The sequence below is a fragment of the Mirounga leonina genome, unplaced genomic scaffold (genome assembly GCF_011800145.1).
Source record: "Mirounga leonina isolate KUSES-001 unplaced genomic scaffold, KU_Mleo_1.0 Mir_151, whole genome shotgun sequence".
Classification (NCBI taxonomy): Eukaryota; Metazoa; Chordata; class Mammalia; order Carnivora; family Phocidae; genus Mirounga; species Mirounga leonina.
The window spans coordinates 86,660,376-86,673,458 of record NW_023270377.1 but is presented as its reverse complement, the minus strand read 5'-3'; the positions used below and the strand labels follow the sequence as shown (position 1 = coordinate 86,673,458).

General features: G+C 32.7%; 1 protein-coding gene across 1 annotated transcript in view; it reads right to left on the bottom strand.

Moving 5' to 3' along the window:
• LRP1B (LDL receptor related protein 1B) overlaps positions 1-13,083 on the bottom strand; it is a 1,834,834-nt gene that overhangs the window by 916,327 nt on the left and 905,424 nt on the right. The window contains exon 7 of the mRNA XM_035008121.1: positions 2,727-2,889. Coding sequence (XP_034864012.1) covers positions 2,727-2,889 — 163 coding nt within the window. The remainder of the gene's footprint in view (positions 1-2,726; positions 2,890-13,083) is intronic.

Here is a 13,083-nt window from a genome sequence, read left to right as displayed (position 1 = left end):
TAGATAGATTGTGGACAGATGACGTCATGAATTTCACAAATAAATCGTACAAACACTCTGCCATTCAGCTCTACAAGTCAAAAGTCCAACCTATACAGAAAAATGGTATACATTATACTTAGAAAATATGCAATTCCTGCTGTTTCTCATGACAGCGGAGAGTTTCCCTCTCCCTCTGGTTAGCCATCTCACGTAACTCCACTGAGTTTGGGTTTTATACATGGTACCACACATCTGCCAAAACACATTTTTCCCAAATTGCCAAACCAACTTCATTATTGTCACTAAAAGTATAGCCAACTAAAAGATATTTTTTTTCAATGCAGCTTTTGAAGAGGTAAGGCAAATCTCCCTCCATTTCTACTACTATTAAGGTCAAGCTCTAAGAATCATGTCTGACTTTAAGTATATGCCAATGTCTTCTGAAGTTACAAGAGAATGAGCCAAAGATACTATCACTCACCCCATACAATTAGGAAAATGTAGGAGAATTTTCACTGATGACACATGTCTCCTTTGGTAGGTCAGGCAGAGCTGTTCTAGCCTTGACTATTCAAAATGCTCTGGAGCAGACGCCAAAGTAGAAGTTAAAGGAAAAACCTATTGTTCCTATCCTAGATAGTATCATATTAATCCCAGCCAAATTTCTGATAATAAGAGAAAAGTAGAATTTATTTGAAAGTGTTCTATTACAAACTGGCTTATATTTATAAAGGAGCAAAGCTCTGCTGTCTCTGATTTCTATGACTCATGATTGAAAAACCGTGTTAGAGACATGGAGCAAACTCAAACAAAAAATTCCAGAGAACATATTGTGATAAATGATACATGACAAAATTACATTTAAACAGTTACTAGGCCCAAAGGCATCCTGCAGAGAGTAAGTGCAAACAATATGGGGGTTTTCTACTCCTAATTCCTTTGATAAAAATGACAAAATATGGTTCTTTCATGCAATGACAGAGAGAAAACAGGAAACTTGAGAACATAAAATATGTTGCTATTCAGAAAGGGAAATGGCGTTCAAATATATTACATTTCAGATTGACAGTTTTATTTAGAAAGGGTCTCTGGATCTTTGTTTTTAAGAATGCGGAAGGATAAGATGGTAGAATGAGGGGAGAAACACAATAGCTTCACCTCTTAACATTTTTGACAGATAAGACTGTCTAAAGGCTAATTTGAAATTCAGTTAGCACATCCAGGGAATAACATGCAAGCAAATATATTTCTAAACAAAATTCCAGAAGAATGTTGTTGGCACATTTGTAAATTTCCAATTCTTTCTTACTACCCTATCCAACAACCCAAACAAATCAGTTTAAATACAACTTCTTTTACTAATGTCTTTTGAAGCATCGCTGCAGTCAGATTGACTCAAGTAACCATCTGCTGCAAATACAAATAGAGCTACATTCAAGAATTATATTATACAGCCTTCCTAGCAAAGTTCTTATGTACAAGCTGTTCTTGTCAAAATCAAAACCATTGTGATGATGCATCTTAATATTCAATCAGACTTTAAGTAAAGAGTGACAAAAGTCCACATATGGATGACAGCTGTTTCTTCAGTAAATATTTTCCCATTTATTGAATGGAGGCTTATGGTGGTTCAGGATATGTTCCATCAGACATTTCAGCCTGAACTACTTGGGGGCGATTAAAACAGTAACAAGGATAAAATTTCAGTTTTCAAATCTTTGCTACAACTTACCTCTGAAAAAACAACAGCTCCTCCAATTAAAATTGTACATTATGTCATTAATTTGAGAGTATCCTTGTACATTAACAGCTCCTCCAATTAAAATTGTACATTATGTCATTAATTTGAGAGTATCCTTGTACATTATGTCATTAATTTGAGAGTATCCCACTACTGACTGGAGAAACAACTGAATCTATAAGCCTCTACATCTTTTTTGCCCCTCCCCCTCAATAACGCCATAGTATTTGTAAAATTGAAGCATAATTCCTATATTGATTTTCTAATCATATCAACAAACTTGACGGGAATTTAAACATTTATGACTATATTTTGACAAATTGAGAAATATTTAAAAAAGATTAATGAGCCTATTAGCTAAAAGAAGATCAGATAAGACATCTTTTTAACCAACAAAGAGGCTTGCAAAATTAGAAAGTAAAAAAAAAGAGAGAGAAAATGAATTCTGATGAATTCAGTAACTCCATAATTATGTAGTATTTACATATCAGTAGTTAGAAAAAAAAGTTGGTTTCAACTAAAAGATGACCTTAACGTTTTAGTAGTGCCCATGAACTTGTATTATGCCCCTTTTATAAATCCCAAATGTGTTGGATGTAAGTTTGTCTTTCAAGTCAAAATATTTCGGAAGCTTGCTAACTACAAGGTCTACTGCTAAGGAAACTTAAAGTCTTCTCTCTTTAACCCAAAACTATCCTGAGGCTCTTGTCTGGTGACCCCAAAGTAATTCTTAAGAGGGTGACAAGTTGTTTGTATCTCAGGTTAGGCCAGCAATATTAATGTGTTAAGGAATTGGTATTCCCCAGCTTCTGCATGGTAAATTGTAGCCCTTTTTCCCCTCCTTGCAATGCAAATGTTGAAATCTACATTTAAAAATATTTTGAACCTATAGTCATATTCCACAGCTCCTATCAGACACTGATCTATTATATTTTTTTGATCTAAAATATTTTTTAATTGGTAACTATCTCAGATCAACACTATAAAAAAAAGAACTTCTTACCCTGCTATTGGATCTACTGCTATTGCCTTAGGATTATGAAGCTCCAGGTCAATCAGGGTGACACATACAGACCCATTGTAATTACAAACAAAGATCCGGTCACTGACATGGTCCACAAAATAGAGATTTCTGGTAAGCCAGTCAATCGCCATTTGTTGCACATCTGAAAAACACACATACACAAAATCATTGCATTGCAGGTGCAAATTTAGTATCATAAGCCAAAGAGTACATAAGTCTGCCCAAACCACCACAGAAGACATTTCAAAAGTAAAGGTAGTTTTATGATAAAAAAAAAAAACCTCCAAAGATAATTTTTTGCTACGCCAAAATAAGTGATTTAATTATTCTGTAAAGTAATGACTACCTTTTGATACCTTTCTTCTTGTCATATAAGGACTGAGGATGATCTAGGGAAATGGGTAAAGAATTTCTAAATCTTAAAATACACATATTTACAATAAAATCTTTGTCCTAAATCCCCCATTTATACAAAATAGTTCATTCAACCCAATGGTTCAATTATACATCTAAACTCTTTAGTAGTAAGAGTAAACTTTTTATAAATCTAAGGGTAAACCCATATTTTCAGATCCTCTTCCATTAAAAAAAAAAAAAAAGGAAGGGTGGAAAAGGTGGAAAAGGAGATGTGTAAGATCTCTTTGTTTACAAAAAATATTCAAAGCAAAAGAAGGGGTGGTATGTTTTTCAATGGCATACATAGGCATCATAAAACAGGCCTGCTCAAAGATTAATCCTCTAGCAGAGTGTTTTCAGTAGTACTTTCTGTGATGAAGGATGTATTCCACATCCATGTTGTCTAATGAAGTAGCGATTAGCCAAATGTGTCTAGTGAACACTTAAAACCTAACTAGTGTAACTGGGAAACAAAATCTGTATTGTATTTTATTTTAATGATCTCAGATTTAAATCTAAAAGATGTAGCTAGTGGCAACAGCGGATAGAGCAGCTCTCAGAGAATGTATCTGTGTTTGACTTGAGTATCTTCCATTTGATCAGACCTATACCACTGTGCGATTTCATGCTATTTTGTAGATATTTATCTGGTAGAAAAGATAACCCCAAAGATTATGGTCATACTGCCCTGTGAGGCATTAACCATGTCTATGCTTTCCTACAAATTTTATTTATATATTCTTTTTTTTTGAAATGCCTGCAAGTATCCACTAATGCTCTTAGATCTGCCATGCTGGGCTGGTTCCCTCAATAATTCCATGAATAAATATCTGGTTCATATTTATTCTTGAATTTTATGACAGTCATGTTCTTATCTATTGGAAATTATACTGTGATACCTCTTTGTTCAAACTTACTATGGATCTATGACTCATTCACTAAGCAGTTTCCCTATATAATCTGAACCTAAACATTCTTCCTACTCTGCTTCAAAATACTTCCTTAGTAACCTGCTGCTTCAGTGAATGATATCCTTTCAACAGAAAGACCAACCTAGACGCATGTGTCATTATTACCACTCTTAATGGTATATTGTCAAAACAAGGTACAGAAAGTAGCAAGTTTGTGGGAATTTCTATCATGCCTTACCAGGACAAACAGAAAGTGGATACTGCAATTCATTGGAAACACATTTTCAAGCTATCGATTACAGTTTCATTCCTGAATTGACCAGTCTTTATGGAAACGTAACCATTTAAATGTTCCACGAACTACATGCAGCTTTTTTCAAACAGTTCAGCAACCAGGATTTTTGAAAAGCTGAACTATTTCTCTGTCTCCAGAAATCTGCAAATGCATGCTTTGTTTATTTTTTATTCTTTTTACATTATCATATCAACTAGAGCACAAAACCCACTGTTTCAAATGTCCTTTTAAATACCTTGGGTTCGGATAAAGTACATGCCAGAGCCCATTCAATGACCCATCCCTCATCTAGGCATGCAGTTTGTGGAGTCTATGCAATTGTAATTCCAGACAAAAGAGCTTTTTGACAGCATTCACACTTTTTTTCAACTCTTTATCATTACAGAAAGATTCTCTGCTACTGAAACAATAGTTATTGTTAACAACCATCCAAGTTTGAAGCAACAAGGTCTCACTAAAAAACGTAATAATTAGCCAAACACTTAGTAATTGTGGGCATTGGTTTTGTTTCCTTTTCTTATATTTGAAGTTTCTGTCTAGTTTTAATATAATCTTTTATTAAGATTGGAGAATTGAAGCAATTAGACAAAAAGTTCAAGTAAGCAGGCCAATAGTTACATAGATAGATAAGTAAATAAATTTGGCTGAAATTATTTACACATTTCAGGAGATAGGTGTATCTTCCAGACAATGGATTCAGTATTTCATTTTAATTTTGCTGAAATATAACCAAGATCATAGGAAATTGTCAAAGATAATTGCAATCATTTTATGATATTATGAAAAAAAATCCTAAATTTTTAGTTAGACCCTTATTACTTTACTGTTACTTGAACAAAAATTTAAACATATTCCTGTTATTATGTTTTCTAGTCGCTTGCTTTTTATTCATTTTTCAACTGAAGTCAACTGGATTTTTCCTTTTTTGGGGGGGGATGGCTTTTATTATGGTAACTCAGAATTTTCTAATTGGCAAATGCAAAGGTTACTATCCTGCTCATATCTACAAAATATAAATATTGGTAAATTTTTAAATAATAATGAAAAAACAATGAAGTATTTTGAAACCTGTACAACAGCATATAAGTAGCTATTAACAATGTTCTTAAACACAATATTTGTTAGGTCTAACAACTTAAAGTTGTACCCAGTGAAAATAAAATGAAAAATTCAAGGAAAAAAAAATTTTTTTAAAAGACAAATACTTATATCTATAATTGGATTACAAAAACACTTTACAAGAGACTTTTCATCATGATACAAGGCAAGTAATTATTTTCCAGAGTTGGTGAATATGGTACTGAAACATTTTTAATTCACTAAAATGTAATGTATACTAACTATTATGGACTGAATTGTTTTTCCCCAAAATTCATGTGTTGAAATCCTAACCTCCATTGCCTTAGAATGTGACTGCATTTGTAGATAAAATCTAAAAGAGATGATTATACCAAGGTCATTAAAGTAAGCCCTAATCTAACCTGACCCATATCCTTATAAATAGAGATTAGTACCTACAAGGAGAGATAGCAGGAATCCCTACACATAGAGGAAAGGCTGTTTGCAATCCAAAGAGTGGCCTCAGAGGAATCCAACCAGTTGAAACCTTGATCTGGAAGCTCCTATCTTCAGAATTTTGAGAAAATGGATTTCTGTTGTTTAAGCCCGTGGTATTTTGTTACCGTACACTGGCAAAATTACATATCTACTCAAGTATTGTTTCATAGAGTTGTCCATGCCACAAAATTATTTAGAATAAAAGTCAAAATTTTGTTAAGAAAAAAATATAAAAGAATGTCTACAAGTTCTTTCAATGGCATACTGAACTATTGTCTCATAGACACCTTAATAAATTAGTTCATTTTCCTGAGTAATATATCTTTGTTTAACTTACAATTTAATACTGATCAGATCCCAGTCTCTATGAATTTAGATATTAATTTGCACATTTGTAAATTGCAAATAATTTATGTCCTACAGAGATGCAAATTATTTCCATCAGGTAGTAAAGATAACTCTAGTTTTATTGTCCTGTATGACATTAACTAGTTTTATACCTAACTTTACAATCTTAAATTAGGATGTTTTTATTTCATTGATTGTAAACACTTCAATCTCTTCTGTACTCCTTTGAAACAGATTTACCATCCTCTGGTTCTCATTAATGAGCTAAGTGACTCCCTCCTTAACACATAGTCACTATATATTTGTATGAGTCATGCTTTTAACTTTTTGAAAGTTACACATTGACAAAATTTACTTCTTGATTTCTTTTCAATTTATTTGCTATGTAATCTTCAACTAGCCAGAGATGGAAAATGGAAATGTCCACAAGAATGAGAAAGATAACATAAATAAGCAAAACTTGTTTGAAGTTTGAACTATGACAAAGCTAGAGGATAACCTGGAATATACATCTACTTAAAAAGGTAGGCTCAATTCGAGCTGATTGTTTTTACTTCATAGAAATGCTTCATTATTTCAAGGAGCCCAAAATACAGTCTGTTGCTGCCTACAAGAGACTCATTTCAAATCTAAAAATGCACACTGACTGAAAGTTAAGGAATGGGAAAAGATATTCCATGCAAATGGAAAAGAAGAAAGCTGAGGTAGAATGTTTATATTAGGCCAAATAGACTGTAACAACAACAACAACAAAAAGGTTGCAACAAGAAACAAAGAAGGTCATTACATAATGATAAAGGGCAAATCCAACAAGAAGATATAACACTTGTAAATATTTATGCACCCAACATAGGAACATCTAAATATATAAAGCAAATATTAACAGATACAAAGGAAGAAATTGATAGAAATAAGATAATAGTAGACTTTAATACTCCACTTCCATCAGTGGATGTCCAGACAGAAAATTAATAAGAAAACAATGTCCCTGAACAACACATTAGACCAGATAGACTTAACAGAATACTCTAACTAAAAACAGCAGAATACACATTATTCTCAAGTGTTCATGGGATATTCTACAGGATAGATCACATAGTAGGCTATACAACAAGTCTCAATAAATTTAAGAAGACTGAAATCATATCAAGTATCTTTGCTGACCGTAACACTATAAGATTAGAAATCAATTATAAGAAGAAAATTAAAAGAAAAAGAAACAAACACAAACATGTGGAGATTAAACAGCATGTTACTAAACAATAAATATGTCAATGAAGAAATTTAAAAAAAGAAAAAATAATACCTGAAACAAATGAAAATGGAAACACAATTGTCCAAAATCTATGGGACACAGCAAAGGCAGTTCTAAGAGTGAAGTTTACAGAAATACAGTTCCACTTCAAGAAATAGAAAAAAAAAAAAAAAGCCCATCTAACCTTACAACAAAGGCACTAGAAATAAAAGAACAAACAAAACCCAAAACCAGTAAAAGGAAGGAAATAATAAAGATTGCAGCAGAAGTAAATACAACAGAAACCAAAAAAGAACTCCCCACAAGCCCCAAAACAAAACAAACAAGCAAAAACCAAGAGGACAGATCAATAAAACCAGGAGTTGCTGGTTCTTTGAAAAGATCAATAAAATTGATAAACCTTTAGCCATATGACTCATCAAAAAAAAAAAAGAAGACTCAAACAATTAGATATGAAAGAGAAATAATAACTGACACCACATAAATACAAAGGATTATAAGAGATTATTATGAAAAATTATATGCCAATAAATTAGACAACCTAACAAATAAATTCCTAGAAACAGATAACCTCCCAAACTGAATCAGGAAGAAATCAAAAATTTGACAGACCAACTACCAGCAATGAATTTAAATCAGTAATCAAAAAACTCCCAACAACAACAAAAACAAAAAGAAAGAAAAAAAAAAAAAAAAACTTCCAACAAACAGAAGTCCAGGACCAGAAGTCTTCACAGGTGAATTCTACCAAACTCTTAAAGAAAAGTTAATACCTATTCTTTTCAAACTATTCCAAAAAATAGGAGAGGAAGAAAACCTTCCAAAGTCATTCCCTGATACCAAAACCAGATAAAGATATCACTAAAAAAGAGAACCTTAGGCCAATATATCTGATGATCATACAGGCAAAAATCCTCAACAAAATATTGGCAAACCCAAGCCAACAATTCATAAAAAAATCATTCACTGCAATCAGATGGGATTTATTCCTGGGATGTGAGGGTGGTTCAGCATTTGCAAATCAATCAAAGTGACACATTGCATCAACAAGAGAAAGGATACAAACCATATGGTCATTTTAATAAATGGAGAAAAAACACTTAACAAAGTACAATATCCCTGGATGATAAAACCCTCAACATAGTAGGTTTAGAAGGAACATACCTCAACGTAATAAAGGCCTTATAAGAAAAGCCCACAGCTAATACCATACTTAATGATGGAAAAACAGAGATTGTCTCCTAAGATCAGGAACTAAACTAGGGTATTCACTTTCACCCCTTTTTTTCAACATAATACTGGAAATCCTAGCCACAGCAATCAGACAACAAAAAGAAATAAAAGCCATCCAAATTGGTAGGGAAAAAATAAAAACTTCAGTATTTGCAGATGAGAAGACACTATATATAAAAATGAATTCAGTAAGGTTGTGGGATACAAAATCAATATATAGAAATCTTTTGCATTTCTGTACACAAATAATGAAGCAGCAGAAAGAAAAATTAAGAAAGCAATGCCATTTTAATTGTATCAAAAATAATAAAACACCTAATAAATTTAACCAAAGAGTTGAAAGACCTGTACTCTGAAAACTATAAAACACTGATGAAAGAAATTGAAGACAAAACAAAGAAATAGGAAGACTTTCCATGCCCATGGATTGAAAGAACAAATATTGTTAAAATGTCTATACTACTCAAAGCAATTTACAGATTTAATTCATTCCTTATCAAAATACCAACAGCAGGGCGCCTGGGTGGCTCAGTCGGTTAAGCGGCTGCCTTCGGCTCAGGTCATGATCCTGGAGTCTCAGGATCGAGTCCCGCATTGGGCTCCCTGCTCAGTGGGGAGTCTGCTTCTCCCTCTGACCCTCCCCTCTCTCATGCTCTCTGTCTCATTCTCTCTCTCAAATAAATAAATAAAAAATCTTTAAAAAAAAATACCAACAGCATTTTTTGCAGAACCAGAACAAGCAATCCTAAAATTTGTATGGAACCATAAAAGACCCCCAAAACACCAAAAGCAATCTTGAAAATGAAGAACAAAACTGGAGGTATCACAATCCCAGATTTCAAGATATACTATAAATCTGTAGTAATCAAAACAATATGGTACTGGCACAAAAATAGACACAAAGATCAACAGAACAGAATAGAGAGCCCAGAAATAAACCTATGATTATATGCTCAACTAATCTTCAACAAAGGAGGCAAAAACAGGCAATGGGAAAAAGACAGTCTCTTCAACAAGAAACAAGACAAACAAAAAGGTATCTTCCTCCTTTATCAAGTAAACTGGACCGCTACATGCAAAAGAATGAAACTGGATCACTTTCTTCCATCATATATAAAAATAAACTCAAAATAGATTGAGGACCTGAATATGAGACCTGAAAGCATAAAAATCCTAGTACAGAGCACAGGCAGCAATTTCTTTGACATCGGCCATAGCAGCATTTTTCTAGATATGTATCCTGAAGTGAGTGAAACAAGGAAAAATAAACTTTTGGGACTACATCAGAATAAAAAACTTCTGCACAGCAAAAAAAAACAGTAAAACTAACAGACATTCTACTGGAGGGAGAAGATCTTTACAAATGACACAACTGATAAAGAATTAGTATTCAAAATATATAAAGAACTTATGCAACTCAGCACCAAAAAACCCCAGACATAATCCAATTAAAAATGGGCATAAGACAGCAACAGACATTTCTCCAAAGAAGGCATACATTTAGCCAGCAGCCACATGAAAAGATGCTCAGTATCACTAACCATCAGGGAAATGTAAGTCAGAATGGTTAAAATCAAGAACACAAGAAAAAACAAGTGCTCGTAAGGATGTGGGGAAAACAAAAAACCAAAAACCTGTGCACAGTTGATGGGAATGCAAACTGGTGCAGCCACTATGGAAAACAGTATGGCTGTTCCTCAAAAAATTAAAAATAAATTACTATATAATCTAGTAATTCTACTACTGGGTATTTACCCAAAGAATATGAAAACACTAATTCAAAAAGATACACGCACCCTTATGTTTCCTGTAGCATTATTGATAACAGCTAAATTATGAAAGCAGCCCAAGTGTCCATCAATAGATGAATGCATAAAGAAGATGTAGTGTGTGTGTACACACATACATATGTACATATATACAGTGGAAGACTACTCAGCAATAAAAAAGAATGAAATCCTTCCATTTGCAACAACATGGATAGATCTAGAGATTACAGTGCTAAGCTAAATAAGCCAGTGAGAGAAAGACAAATACCATATGATTTCATTCATACATGGAACTTAAGAAACAGAACAAACAAACAAAAACAAAGAATAAAGAGATAAACCAAAAAAGGGACAAACTGGTTATCAGATTAAGAGTATACTTATCACGAGGAACATTGAGTAATGTATAGAATTGTTGAATCACTACATTGTACACCTGAGCCTAATATAACACTGTATGTTAACTACACTGGAATTAAAATTTAAAAAATAATAAAGTAGGTTTCTTGGAATAAAAAAAGGAAAAAGAAAAGGGAAATAAAAGTCATTCAAATTGTTAAGGTGAAGTAAAAAATTGTTAAGGAAAAAGTAAAACTGTTACTATTTTTAAATGACATAATACTATACATTAAAAAAAAAGAAAACCTCTAAAGCCTCTATCCCAAAACCATTAGAATTAATAAATGAATTCAGTAAAGCTGCATAATGCAAAATCAATAGACATATATCTATTGCATTTCTATATACTAATAATGAACTATCAGAAAAAGAAATTTAGGATATTATCCCATTTATAATGACATTATAAAGAGTAAGATATGGAGGAATAAACTGAATCAACGAAGTGAAAGACTTATACTCTGAAAATTCTAAGACATTGATGACACAAGTAACAGAAAGATAAATTATGCTCATAGATTGGAAAAATTAATATTATTAAAATGTCTGTACTATCCATGAAATCTACAGATTCAGTACAATCCCTATCAAACTACCAACATATATTTTCACAAAACTAGAATAAATAATCCTAAAATTTGTATGGAACCACAAAAAACACCAAAGAGCCAAAGCAATCTTGGGAATGAAGAACAAAAGCCACCGGTATCATGCTCCTGAATTTCATACTATACTACAAAGCTATAGTAATCAAAACATTATGACAGACCCAATAGATCAATGGAACAGAATAGACAGCCCAGAAATAAACCTATGCTTATATGGTCAATTGATCTATAACAAAGGAAGTAAGAATATACAGTGGAAAAAAGACAGTGTCTTCCATAAATGGTGTTGGGAGAACTAGACAACTACATGCAAAAGAAGGAAAGTGGACTAATTTCTAACATCATATATAAAAGTAAACTTAAGATGGATTAAAGACTTGAAAATAAAACCTGAAACCATAAAATTCCTAGAAAAAATAGGTATTAAGCTCTTGGACATTGGTCTTAGTGATACATGTATTTTTAAACTCTCTATCCTCAGGCTAGGTCAATAAAAACAAAAATTAAAAAAAAAAAAAAACAGGACCACATCAAAGTAAAAAGCTTTTGCACAGCAAAGGAAACCATCAACAAAAAGAAAAGTCAATGTATTAATGGGAGAAGATATTTGCAAATGATATATCCAATAAGGGGTTACCATCCAAAAATATATAAAGAATTCATAAACCAATATCAAATAAGCAACCAATCTGATTAAAAAATGGGCAGAGGATCTGAATAGACGTTTTCTCATAGATATACAGATGGCCAACAGACACATTAAAGGATGCTCAACATCACTAATCATCATGGAAATGCAAATCAAAACTACAATGAGATATCACCTCATATGTGTCTGAATGGCTCTTATCAAAAAGACAAAAGATAACAAGGGTTAGAAAGGATGTGGAGAAAAGGGAACCCTTGTGCATTGTTTGTGGGAATGTAAATTGATGTGTCACTATGGAAAATAGTATTGGGGTTTCTCAAAAAATGAAAAATAGAACTACCATATGATGTAGCAATTCCACTTCTAGGTATTTATGCAAAGAAAATGAAAACAGTGATTTGAAAAGACATATGCACCCCTATGTTCATTGCAGCATTGTTTACAATAGTCATGGCATGGACACAACCTAAATGTCCATCAATAGATGAATGGGTAAAGGAGACATGGTGTAAACATGCAGTGTAATATTACTCAACCATTAAAAAAACATTAAAAAAAAATATATATCTTGCCTTTTGTGACAACGTGGGTGGACCTAGAGTACATTACACTAAATGAAATAAATCCTAGGAAGATCAATACCGTATGACTTCACTTAAATGTAGAATCTAAAAAACAAAACAAACAAACAAAACAAAACAAAAACAGACTCATGGATACAGAGAATAAAGTGATGATTTTCGAGAAGGTTAGGGAAGCGGGAGGGTGGATGAAATAGGTGAAGGGGATTAAGAGGTCAGTATTCCAGTCATAAAATAAATAAGACACAGGGATGCAATGTAATGTACAGCATAAGGCATAGAGTCAATAATATTGTAACAAATTTGCATGGTGACAGATGGTAAGCAGATGTGAC